The 12,142-nt window shown below is 40.6% G+C and overlaps 1 protein-coding gene across 4 annotated transcripts in view; it reads right to left on the bottom strand.

Moving 5' to 3' along the window:
* Nucleotides 1-12,142, bottom strand: part of LOC134346784 (protocadherin-9) — an 850,226-nt gene that overhangs the window by 301,919 nt on the left and 536,165 nt on the right. The window contains exon 3 of one of the 4 annotated variants that reach the window (XM_063048431.1): nucleotides 11,497-11,541. The exons of the other annotated variants lie outside the window; for them this stretch is intronic. Coding sequence (XP_062904501.1) covers nucleotides 11,497-11,541 — 45 coding nt within the window. The remainder of the gene's footprint in view (nucleotides 1-11,496; nucleotides 11,542-12,142) is intronic. 4 annotated transcript variants of the gene reach the window in all.

A 12,142-nucleotide genomic window follows, 5' to 3' on the forward strand; every position in this document is an offset into this window, starting at 1 on the left:
TGACAAAGGGCTCGAAAAGATGGAATCAGAGAAAAGACAGTGGACCATGGAATCAAGGGAATGATGTGGTAACGGGAACCAGTGGAAGAAGTGTGTGAGTGTGTGTGTGTGTGTGTGTGTGTGTGTGTGTGTGTGTGTGAGATGGAGTCAGCAATCAGGAGGAACAAGGGGGAAGGGACAGAAGGGAGCAGTTAGCAGACATTAGAAAATCAATGTTTACACCATCAGGTTGGAAACTATCAAGGTGTTCCTCTAATCTGCATCTAGTCAGATGGGAAGACTGGCTAGATGGCAAGTCCAGTGGAGGAGGCTGTGGGCAGACATATTGGTGTGAGAATAGGAAGTGGAATTAAAATGGGTGGACACTAGGAGATCCTGGAGCAAAGGTGCTGGATGAAGTGATTGTCCTAATCTGCAACAGGTCTCAATAGTGTAGAGGAAGCCACGCCAGTAAAACTGGATTTAATAAATAACATCAATGGATTCACATGTGAAGGACTGTTTTGGATCCTGGATGGGGGTGAGGCCAGACCTGCAGAGGCAGCTGTACTGTTTTTCCCAGGTGGCATTGCCGAGCAGACCCAATTGGCTAAATGACCTAATTCTCCTGTGTCCGTGGTCTTAGGAAGAGTTGATCCATTGATATTCTTATTTACTTTGGTATTATTGAGATTGAGTTGTACCAGTTGATCACTGGATGTCCTAGAGAGAACTGACAACACTCAGCTCTTTGTACCCTCATGATTTCCCTGTGCACGCAACTAAAAAGCCAAAGTCTGTGACACACGTAACTGTGATGGGAAATGGTGACAACTGATCTCCCCTCATCCTTGAGCACTGCTGCATCCATCAGAGCCCAACATTAAAGCAGCGACCAGCTGAAGGTGAGAGGCCTAGTCACCTGATTTTCAGACTGAAGCCAGGGCCACTGTGTACACAATCACTGAGCAGCACACCCAAAATGGCGGAGGAACTCAGCAAGTCAGGCAGCATCTATGAAGGGATGTTTCAGGCCGAGCCCTTTCACCAGGACTCTCTTGTCATTGACCTTATTTATTTACTGCAAACCACCAACCCGGGTACAGGTTACTAGTTTATTTATTTTCCTTTCATGACTTTTATTTGGTAGTTTGGAATCAGGTTTATTATCAGTAGCATATTGTATGTCTTGAAATTTGTTGTTTTGCAAGAGCAGGATGGTGCCATACATTAAAAAATCTATACAATACAATAAGTAATACATAAAAAGTAAATAACCAGTGCAAAAAGAGGGCAAAATAGTGATGCAGTGTTCATGGGTTCATGAACCGTTCAGAAAGTTGAATGCAGAGAATCTGAATCAGGTTTAATATCACGACTACAAATTTATACTGCTGTACTGCTGCTGCCAAGACAAATTTGTTGTCTTGGCAGTAGCAGTACAATGCAATACATAATAATTTTTTTTTTAAACTGTGAATTCTAGTAAGTACATATTTATTAAATAGTTAAATTAAATAAGTGGTGCAAAAATAGAAATTAAAAAGTGATGAAGTAGTGTTCATGGGTTCAATGTCCATTGGCAGAGGGGAAGAAGCTGTTCCTGAATCACTGAGTGTGTGCTTCAAGGCTCCTGTACCTTCTTCCAGATGGAAGCAGTCAGAACAAGCATGACCTGGGTAATGGAGGGGCCTTAATGATGGGCGTCGCCTTTTAAAGAGGAAGAAGCCCTTTCTAAAAATTTGTGTTCTATAAAGTTCAGTGCTCTTTCATTAAATTGAGTCTTGTAAATTGTAATTTTTTAATGGGTTGCATTTAAAATTAATCAGTTCTACCTGACTAGTTTATAAATGATTTGATGAACAGAGGTAATAAATTTTTTTTTCAAGGCCTTTGATTGAACTAATTGCACCATTTGAAGCTATGTATCGTTCACCAGCTCTGGTTCCAATAGTTCTTCTCACCTCCTGTTCTATCTATCGCCCCTCTATTCTTTCAATCCAGATGAAGGTACTTGACCCAAACTGTCAACTGTCCAATTCCTTTCACAACTGACTGCAAACTGCCTTCTTTCATGCAGAATAAAATGTGTGAGCTATCTTTCCTCCTGGTGATCTGGAAGACTGGAGGTCATACGCTTAGGGTGAAAGGTAAAATATTTGAAGTCAATCTGAGGGGGAAACTTCTTTACTCAGAGGTGGTACAAATGTGGAATGAGCTGCCAGCAGAAGTGGTAGATGTGAGTCAATAGTAATATTTAAGAGGATTTTGGATTGGAACATGGATGGGAACGGTATGGAGGGCTATGTCCCAAGTGCTGATAGATGGGATCAGGCAGAAAACAAGGCCAGCACAGTAGAGTATAGGAACAGGCCTTTCAACCACACTATTGTGCCAAACCAAATAAATTAGTCAACAAATGGCCAACTAAACAAATTCCTTTTGCCTACAAAATGTCCATGTCTTCTTCACTTTCCTCATGTGCCTATCTAAATATCTCTTAAAAATCCCTAATGTATCTGCCCCTCTCACCACCTCAGGCAGTGCATTCCAGACACCCACCACTCTCTGTGTAATAAGCTTGCCTCTAGCATCTTCTTTATAATTACCCCCTCGCACGTTAAATGTATGCCCTCTGGTATTAGACATTTCAATCCTGGGGAAAAGACATCTTCTGTCTACTCTATCGATATCTCTAATAATCTTATAATGCTCCTGGAAGCAGCTGCTCGGTTGAGGCATGCAATTCCAACCTGACTGAACCTGTTTCCAAGCATTTTGAACAATATTTCCCTGTTACATAAAGTCAAAAGAACTGAGCTCTGCCATTTCTGTCTGAACAGGATAAAATTGATGTGGAAATTTATTATGTGTGGGAACATAAAATGGAAGGCCTGCCCGTAACATTGGTTCAACTGGGAGTGATTGAGTCAGAATCAGATTTGTTATCACTGTCATGTGATAGGAAATTTGTAAACTTGGCAGCAGCACTTCAATGTAATACATAACATAGAAGAAAAAAAAATAATAATAATAAATAAATAAATAAATTACAGTATACGTATATTGAATAGATTAAAAAACATTTAAAAAAAACAGAAATACAGTATATTTTAAAACAAGTGAGGTAGTGTCCAAGAGTTCAATGTCCATTTAGGAATCGGATGGCAGAGGGGAAGAAGCTGTTCCTGAATCGCTGAGTGTGTGCCTTTGGGTTTCTGTACCTCCTACCTGAAGGTAAAAGTGAGAAAAGGACATGCCCTGGGTGCTGGACGTCCTTAATAATTGATGCTGCCTTTCTGAGACACCGCTCCCTGAAGATGTCCTGGGTACTTTGTAGGCTAGTGCCCAAGATGGAGCTGACTAGATTTATAACCCTCTGTAGCTTCTTTCGGTTCTGTGCAGCAGACCCCCATACCAGACAGTGATGCAGCCTGTCAGAATGCTCTCCACTTTACATTTATGTATAGGAGTTTTTGAGTGTATTTATTGACATACTAAATCTCTTCAAACTCCTAATGAAGTATAGCCGCATTCTTGCCTTCTTTATAACTATATCGATATGTTGGGATCAGGTTAGATCCTCAGAGATCTTGACACCCAGGAACTTGAAACTACTCACTCTCTCCACTTCTGATCCCTCTATGAGGATTGGTATGTGTTCCTTTGTCTTATTCTTCCTCAAGTCCACAATCAGCTCTTTCGTCTTACTGACGTTGAGTGCCAGGTTGTTGCTGTGGCACCACTCCACTAGTTGGCATATCTCACTCTTGTACGCAGTCTTGTCACGAACTGAGATTCTACCCACAATGGGTGTATCATCAGCAAACGTATAGATGGTATTTGAGCTATGCCTAGCCACACAGTCATGTGTATATAGAGAGTAGAGCAGTGGGCTAAGCACACACCCCTGATGTGCACCACTGTTGATCGTCAGCGAGGAGGATATGTTATCACCAATCCACACAGATTGTGGTCTTCCAGGTAGGAAGTTGAGGATCCAATTGCAGAGGTGGTACAGAAAGTTCTGCAACTTCTCAATCAGATTGTGGGAATAATGGTACTAATTGCTGAGCTATAGTCGGTGAACAGCATACTGGCATAGGTGTTTGTGTTGTCCAGGTGGTCCAAAGCCATGTGCAGAGCCATTGATGTTGCAACTGCCATTGACCCATTGTGGCAATAGGCAAATCGCAATGGGTCCAGCTCCTTGCTGAGGCAGGAGTTCAGTCTAGTCATGACCAAGCTCTCAAAGCATTTCATCACTATTGATGTCAGTGCTACCAGGCGACAGTCATTAAGGCAGCTCATATTATTCTTCTTAGGCACTGGTATAATTGTTGCCTTTTTGAAGTAAATGGGAACTTCCACCCGCAGCAGTGAGAGGTTGAAAATGTCCTTGAATACTCCTGCCAGTTGGTTGGCACAGGTTGTCAGAGCATTACCAGGTACTCCATCGGGGCATTCTGCCTTGTGAAGGTTAGCTCCCTTTAAATACAGCCTAACATAGGCCTCTGAGACAGAGATCACAGGTTCATCAGGTGCAGCAAAGTTGGCCTGTCCTGGGGTTGGAGACTTGAGGGTTCAATAGATCCATAGGTTGGAGCGTCCCAACCTGGCGAGAGGTGGGGGTGTGGTAGGACAGAATTTATTTTGCTGATGTTGTGTCTGTCTTGTTGTTTGTTGGCTGCAAGTTGTTCTGCTGAAGGATGTTGGCATGCTAAGCTGACACTGGAAGCCTGGCAACACTTATGGGCTACCTGCAGCACATCCTCAGACTGTGTTGGTCATTAATACACATTTCACTGTATGTCTCGATGTACATGTGACCAATAAAATTAATCTTAAATCTTGCATTCTGAATCCCACAAAAGTAGTAAAGAAGTGCAGGAGTATGCTTCCTTGCAATTATCTCTACAAGAAAGCCCCAAGAAAATCACCTGGTCCCTGCACAGAAAGCTGCAGACGAATTTGTGACCTCTGTAAAATAAATCTTGGTCTTGATGGAGCCTAGTGGTAGTGCATCAGTTGTACAGGTCACTGCGCTAACTAATAGCAGCAACGAGCTCAACAACCTCTGGCTGACAGTATGAAAGCTGACAGGGAACACCCAGGTAATTTCCAGAGGCAGATCGCACTGACATCCAGCCACGGTCCCGAAATAGAAGGCAAACACCTGCTGATACACACAACCATCCCAGCCCAGTGTCAAGGTTGTGTCAGGACGTGCACACCTGGGATGAAACTGAGATCACAGTCATAGATAATTTTACCTTCTGAAATGCTTCAAGGAGACACGAAATGACAATTCAATAGCAGAAGGAGATGGGTGGGTGGACCTGCAGTACTTGTCAGCTGTTGCTAGGGTAATGAGGTAGGTTCGCAGAACTGTTTCTTGGAAAAGTGCAGTAATAGGTGAAGAGGAGGAAATAGCAAGGTATATAACGAGATTCTGTTCATTGTAATGTTTTCCTGTAAAAAAACATGGCATATTTATAGAGTTCCAAAAGGACCGGTACTTTGTGCACTAAAATCTGTTCGGAAATGTTACACAAATCTAATTTTGACAGGAGCGCTGAGGTGCAGTACACCATTTGCCGATCTTGTTCACCACCGTCCATAATGAGCTGCATACATAGGCATAATTCTGGGCATCTCTTCTACCTTCGGGAAGAAGATACAGGAGCTTGAAAGCCTAGATGAGAACAGCTTCTCCCCTATTGCTGTCAGGCTCCTGAACCGATCACAACCCACATCCCCACATACTCGAACTCACGATTCAAGCTCTCTCCTTTATTCTGTTATTGACACTTTATCAGTTCTTTCAGCACTACTTCAGACTTCAGACTGCTCTGTTGCCTTTGCACCATTCTGTTCTTGCTCTCCTCTCATTGCTCTAATCATTAATTCCATGTACACTTTTTACTCTGAGCTCCATGTAAGCAAGGAATTTCATTGCACCATGATGTATACGATAATGAACTAATGTGAATCTGAAATGCAAAAGGACGGGGCCAGCCTCAGGGTGGAGAAGCAGCACCTTATATTCCATCTGGGTACTCTCCAACCTATGCCGTGAAATCGGTTTCCCCTTCCAGTGAACAATTTTACCACCGCCTTCCTCTATTCCTCACTCTGACCTTTAATTTCTTCTCACCTTGCTATTACTTCCCCCTGGGGCCCCTCCTCCTTCCCTGTCTCCTATGGTCGCTCTGCTCTTTGATGAAATAGTTCCTCTCCAAGCTTTGTCTTTTCCCACCCACCTGGCTTCACCTATCACCTTCCAGCTAGACTCTTTACCCATCCCGTCCCGCCAACTTTTTATTCTGGCATCTTCTCCCTTCCTCCTCACTCCTGAAGAAGGGTCTCGGCCTGAAACATCGACTGTTTACTCTTTTCCATAGATGCTGCATGAGCTGCTGAGATCCTCCAAAATTGTGTGCGTGTGCAAAAAGCAAGGAGTTTTGGGGTTACTGAGAGAACCGTTGAGTCAGTGGGACAATCTAGATGTTCTTACAACCAAAATTGACTATAAGGACTAAACAACCTCATTACTTCCTGTAATCATTTTGTAAAGGACAACACATCAAGCCCTCCTCCAGGTGTTTTATAGAGAGTCACAAGGATTTGCAGATGCTGGAATCATTTGGAGAGGTCTGGAATCTAAGAGCAAGGATATAATGCTGAGGCTTTATAAAGGTGGTATCTGGAGCAATTACTATCTGCCAGAGGAACTCAGTGGAGGAGAGGAATTGGCAAAATTTCATATTAAAATCCTGCATTTGTACTTAGGAGTGTGGTGCGGGTTTTACAACTCACAAGTGTTAAGTGTTCTGCGTCTTTCTATCTCCACCGTTCTATAACTAAGTAACTTGCAAACCACACCCACCACACCCCACCCCTTTGCTTGCCCAGGTTAATCCTCGACAATTCCATGCAAATCTTTAAAATGATCAGATTAAATGCATGGATGCTTGCTACTGATGACTCTCCTCACAGAAACCGGTTACCCTTTTCAAGAGAAGTGTTTTTCCCCAAACTAAATTCCATTTCTGTTCACCAAGTGGAGAGGAAACGGAGTGAGACAGTGGTTGGGCATTTGAGCAGTTTAACAATAATGCAGGACCTATACTTAGTGGCCACTTTATTAGGTACACCTGTATACTAGCTCATTAACGTAAATATCTAATCAGCCAGTCATGTGGCAGCAACTCAATCAAAGCATAAAAACATGCAGACATGATCAAGAGATTCAGTTATTGTACAGACCAATCATCAGAATGGGGAAGAAATATGATCTAAATGACTTTGACCAGAATGAGGTTTAATATTGTGAAATTGTTAATTTAATGGCAGCAGTACAATGTAATAAATGATAAATAGATATAGAGAAAAATACTGAATTACGGTAAGTATATATATCTCTATTAACTAGTTAAGTTAAAAATAAATAGTGAACAAAATACAGAAATACAAAAAAAGTAGTGAGGTAGTGTTAAAGGATTCAATGTCCATTTTGGAAGCAGATGGATTGTTGGCACCAAACAGGGTGATTTGACAATCTTAGAAACTGCTGTTCTCCTGGGATTTTTACACCTCCAGAGTTTACAGAGAATGGTGTGAAAAAAAATCATTGAGTCAGTGGCAGTTCTGTGTGTGAAAATGCCTTGTTAATGAGTGAGGTCAGAGGAGAATGGCCAGACTGGTTTAAGCTGACAGAAGTCGACAGTAACTCAAATAACCACGCGATACAACAGTGGTATGCAGAAATCTCTAATTGAACATGTCGAACCTTAAAATGGAGGGATACAGTGGCAGATGACCACAAGGATACAGAAACACACAGTTAACTTCATTAGGTGCCTCCTATATCTATGATAGTGGCCACTGAATGTATAAGTTAAACCTGCACTGTAAAATAATAATAAAAAAAAATACAAGTATTCAAAGCAAACTCTTTCCCCATCTGGCACAAATTCACATGGTTAACATAGTTAAAGAAGTTGAACAAACTGTGCACTGAAATTCAAAGTCTTTGACTCAGCAGGTCAAAAGAACTCTATTAAAATTATTAATAAGTGAGCCCTCTGCACTGCTTACATAAAAGGGTCTTGCCAAACTGCAATCACAAATAACCCATGAAACAGACGAGCTCACTCGGTGCAATTTTCATAAAGAAATATGAAAAGGATTATGAGACGCTTGGGAGAAGAGTGTAAATGGCATGCTGAAACATGCTGATTTTATTACAGGAGGGAACAGCACTGTAAGGGGAATATCTGTGGAATGCCTTACCTAGCTGGAAGGCCTTTGGGGGTTAATGTGACATTTTGATGCATTTTCTTTGCAAGGAATATAGCAAGATGAATGTGTTTATTCTCTTAATTAAGAGCGAGAGAAAAATACTAATTTGCTTTGTTTCAGTATTTGTTTTGTTCATAAGCAAGTAGCTAGATTTTAAAGACTGCTGTGTTAAATGTTGGTTATGGGTTAAAAACACTTGCTTTAAAACATCAAAAAAGCATTTTATTTAGATGCATCATGACTTGATATGGGAACTACTCTGCATGTGACTGCAAGAAACATGGATGCTACCCAGCACACGACGGGCACCAGGCTCCCCTCTATGGACTCTGTCTATACCTCTTGCTGCCTTCATAAAGCAGCCAGTAGAGTCAAAGACCACAACCAACCTGTCATTCTTTCTTGTTTCCTCTTCCATTAGTCAAAAGGTATAAAAAAAACCCTGAAAGCACGTATCACCAGGCCCACAGGCAGCTACTATCCCACTTTTATCAGGCTCCTGAATGGATCTCTTATACAAGTAGACTGACTCTTGGCCTCACAATTTATCTTGTTATGATCTTGCACTTTATTTTTTTACCTGCACTGCACTTTCTCTGTAGTAGTTATACATTATTCTGCATTGTTATTATTTTACCTCATGCTACTTTGATGCAGTGGGTAAAGAACTGATCTGTGTGCACAGTATGCAAAATAGGTTTTTCATTGTACCTCAGTACATATGACAATAACAAACCAATTCCAATAAACTCTGTAATTCTCTTCATTAATATCTCTGACACCACCACCCGTTTCTCCATCTCTGCCTCTTACCTTTAAAGTCTCCTTAAAACTTATGCCTTTTGACTACCTGCCTTAATAACTATTTTTGTGACTTGGTGTTTAGTTTTGATTGATACCAGCGATCACTGGAGATCCATCAACACACCTATGTAAGGCTGCAACATGCCCATTTGGCTCATGAGCTGACATGGCCCATCAAATTCACCAATCTCCACTGGCTTCAAACATTAACCCTGGGAAAATATACTGGAATTATATAATCTTGATTGAAACCACACAGGTAGTTTAGTTTGCCATCAAAGTGGTCTCTGCGGAACTATAAACCCAATCAGAAACAGCAAAAGCCAAATGCACACACTGCCATCCACAGGTAATTTAACAGAACCCTTTGGTGCGATATCAATCAATATTCCATCTGAAAATAATAGGTTCCAAGGAAGTTTGCAGAAAGAGAATCAATCTTACTGTGGGAAGGAGCAACTAAGTAAAACGTAAAACTTCACCTCCTTAGAAAGCACCTGAACTGTAAGAAGTCAGACCCTCACTAATTTTAAAGCGGCATCATAGAAAAGCTGCTATCCAGATGCATCCCCGCGTGGTGCGTTGCCTGCAGTAGATGAGCTGCTTCTGCCAGTCACAATATTTGAAAAGGATTTCATAAAAAGAACAAACTGACAGGAATTAAAGAAAGTTCTACAAGTTTTTTTTACAACTATCTGAGGACACTGCAAGAAATGACAGAGAACTGTGTACATAGCTTAGCACATTAGATAACCAGACTCCCTTTTATGAACTCTGTCTACACTTCCCACTTCCTTGCTAAAGCAGATAACATAATCAAACTATCCTCCCACTCTCTTCTCCACCCTCTCTGCAGCAGAAGCTACAAAATCCTGAAAGCACATACCAGCAGGCTCAAGGACATGGTATTAGACTATTAAACTGTCCCTTGTATGACAAACTGGACTTTTGAACTCACAATCTACCTCGTTATGACTTTATAGCTTATTGTCAGCCTGCATTTCACTTTCTCTGTAACTGTAACCCTTTATTCTGCATTATTTTATTCCTTTATCTTGTCCCACCTCAGTGTACTGATGTGATGAACTGATCTGTATGGATGACATTCCAAGAAAAGTTTAATATTGTACTTCAGTATACATGACAGTAATAAATCATCTTAGTAGTTGCCATAAGTTAGCAAACCATCCTTGGCACAGAAACACTTTTCCAATCTTGACAATCAACTGTAAATCCATGTGGTTTATGAATTAAAAAAAACACAAAAAATAATTAACCATTTATTAACACCAATTGGATCATTTCATTCAGAGGCCACAAGGAAAGTCAGGTTGTGGGACAGAAACATTTAACAAATTCTTCCACTTCAATCACACCTTCTAGAATTTTAGCACGGTGTAAAACATTTTACAACTATTGGTGATCCTGTGTAGTAAGGATCATATTGGTGGAGATATTTGTGCCCAGTTTTATATGCTAAATTCACATTATGCTGAGGTGTTCACGTGAAGCTCCATTTTAATGTGAAGGCAACTAAACTTCAGAATCAGAGTTCAAGATCAACATAATAATCAAATGTCATGAGCTCAGCACATAAAATAGTGGGTGAATTTCTACCTGTCTGTCATAATTATGTTATAAGAGGGATAAATGTGAGACAGCATGCTGGAGATAATGAAATTATTGCCCTTCCACATAGAGAACAGGGATCTTACATCTACCTGAGAAGTCTTAGAAAATTGTATCATCCAAAATTAAGCACATCTAACAGCATCAACCTATATTTTATGTTTAAGCAGATTAAGTATTTTATAAACCTCTGCCTTAGATGTGAACGCATTACCAGCTAGGCCATATTGAATAATAAACAACAAGCCAGAATGCATTCCTGGATTAGTTTAATGGAAGGTGAACTCCGTACCTCAACTTGACCAGGAAAAGTCTGACAGCAAGTGCCCATGGTTTCCCATTCCCCCCATTCTATCCATTACCAATACTGTAAACTACAATGGAAATACTGCAGCTTCGATCCCAATGCAACACAATGATCTCCGGGTACAAGCACGCGCTGGAGTGTGAAAGTGTTAGGTATGCACCCCCCAGATCACTAAATGTAAAACTCTGGGGAAGCAATTAAGCAATCACACAAGTCACTGAAAACAGATGCAGAATATCTTTGTACTACCTGCATACAGGACACGTACACTATGAGCACACTCATTACAACTAATATCTATTCAAAAATATTGTCAAAGCACAAAGTATTTCTTCTTTCCCTTCCTAACAATTAGACGTAATAAGATCTCAAAGGCTCCTTAGGTGTTTATAATGCAGCTTATGATCTCTGAGGATTTCTTGGATCATATTTGAACATCAAAACAAATTATCTTACAAATGTATTACAGGTACCTGTAGAAACTCTGTACATGATATTAGCTGATGAAGGCATGTACACTGTAAGACAGAAAACAGTTTTAATACTTTAGGGTATCACCTCATGCAAGGGTCAAATGAAACATTGCAAGAATCTATTCAATCTGCATCTGCAAAATGAACTAATCACAAGCTAAATGGTTGGTATAGAACTCCTCCTTTCATTATATTAATGGCAACCTCAAACAATTTGTTTCATGTACGTTAATGCATCCATTAAAATAAGAGATAAATTCAATCGAAGCAGGTTAATTATCACTATAACAACATCATTAAGGGTAATTTCAAATCTCATGTGCTTAATCAATCAACAAGATTCAAAGACCAGTATCTCTGTAGGGTATAAGATTCATTTGAAACAGTCTCTGCATTCACAACTCCCATATCAAAATGTCTTGTGATCATAATCCCAGGTTGCCAACCTGTTATAGCCTGCATCATGCACCTGGTTTTCAGAACCTTGGTATTAGATGCTTTTGTCAGATTGCAAAGGGGCATCAATGGGCATATACAGTACAAGAAAAGTTAACCTCCAGGTACATAAAGAAATAAAGAGAGGGGGGAATGGGACCAATGGGATTGCTTTACATGGATTATTTGAGTTGAACAGTTCATTTGGTGT

Source organism: Mobula hypostoma, chromosome 5, assembly GCF_963921235.1.
Source record: "Mobula hypostoma chromosome 5, sMobHyp1.1, whole genome shotgun sequence".
Lineage (NCBI taxonomy): Eukaryota > Metazoa > Chordata > Chondrichthyes > Myliobatiformes > Myliobatidae > Mobula > Mobula hypostoma.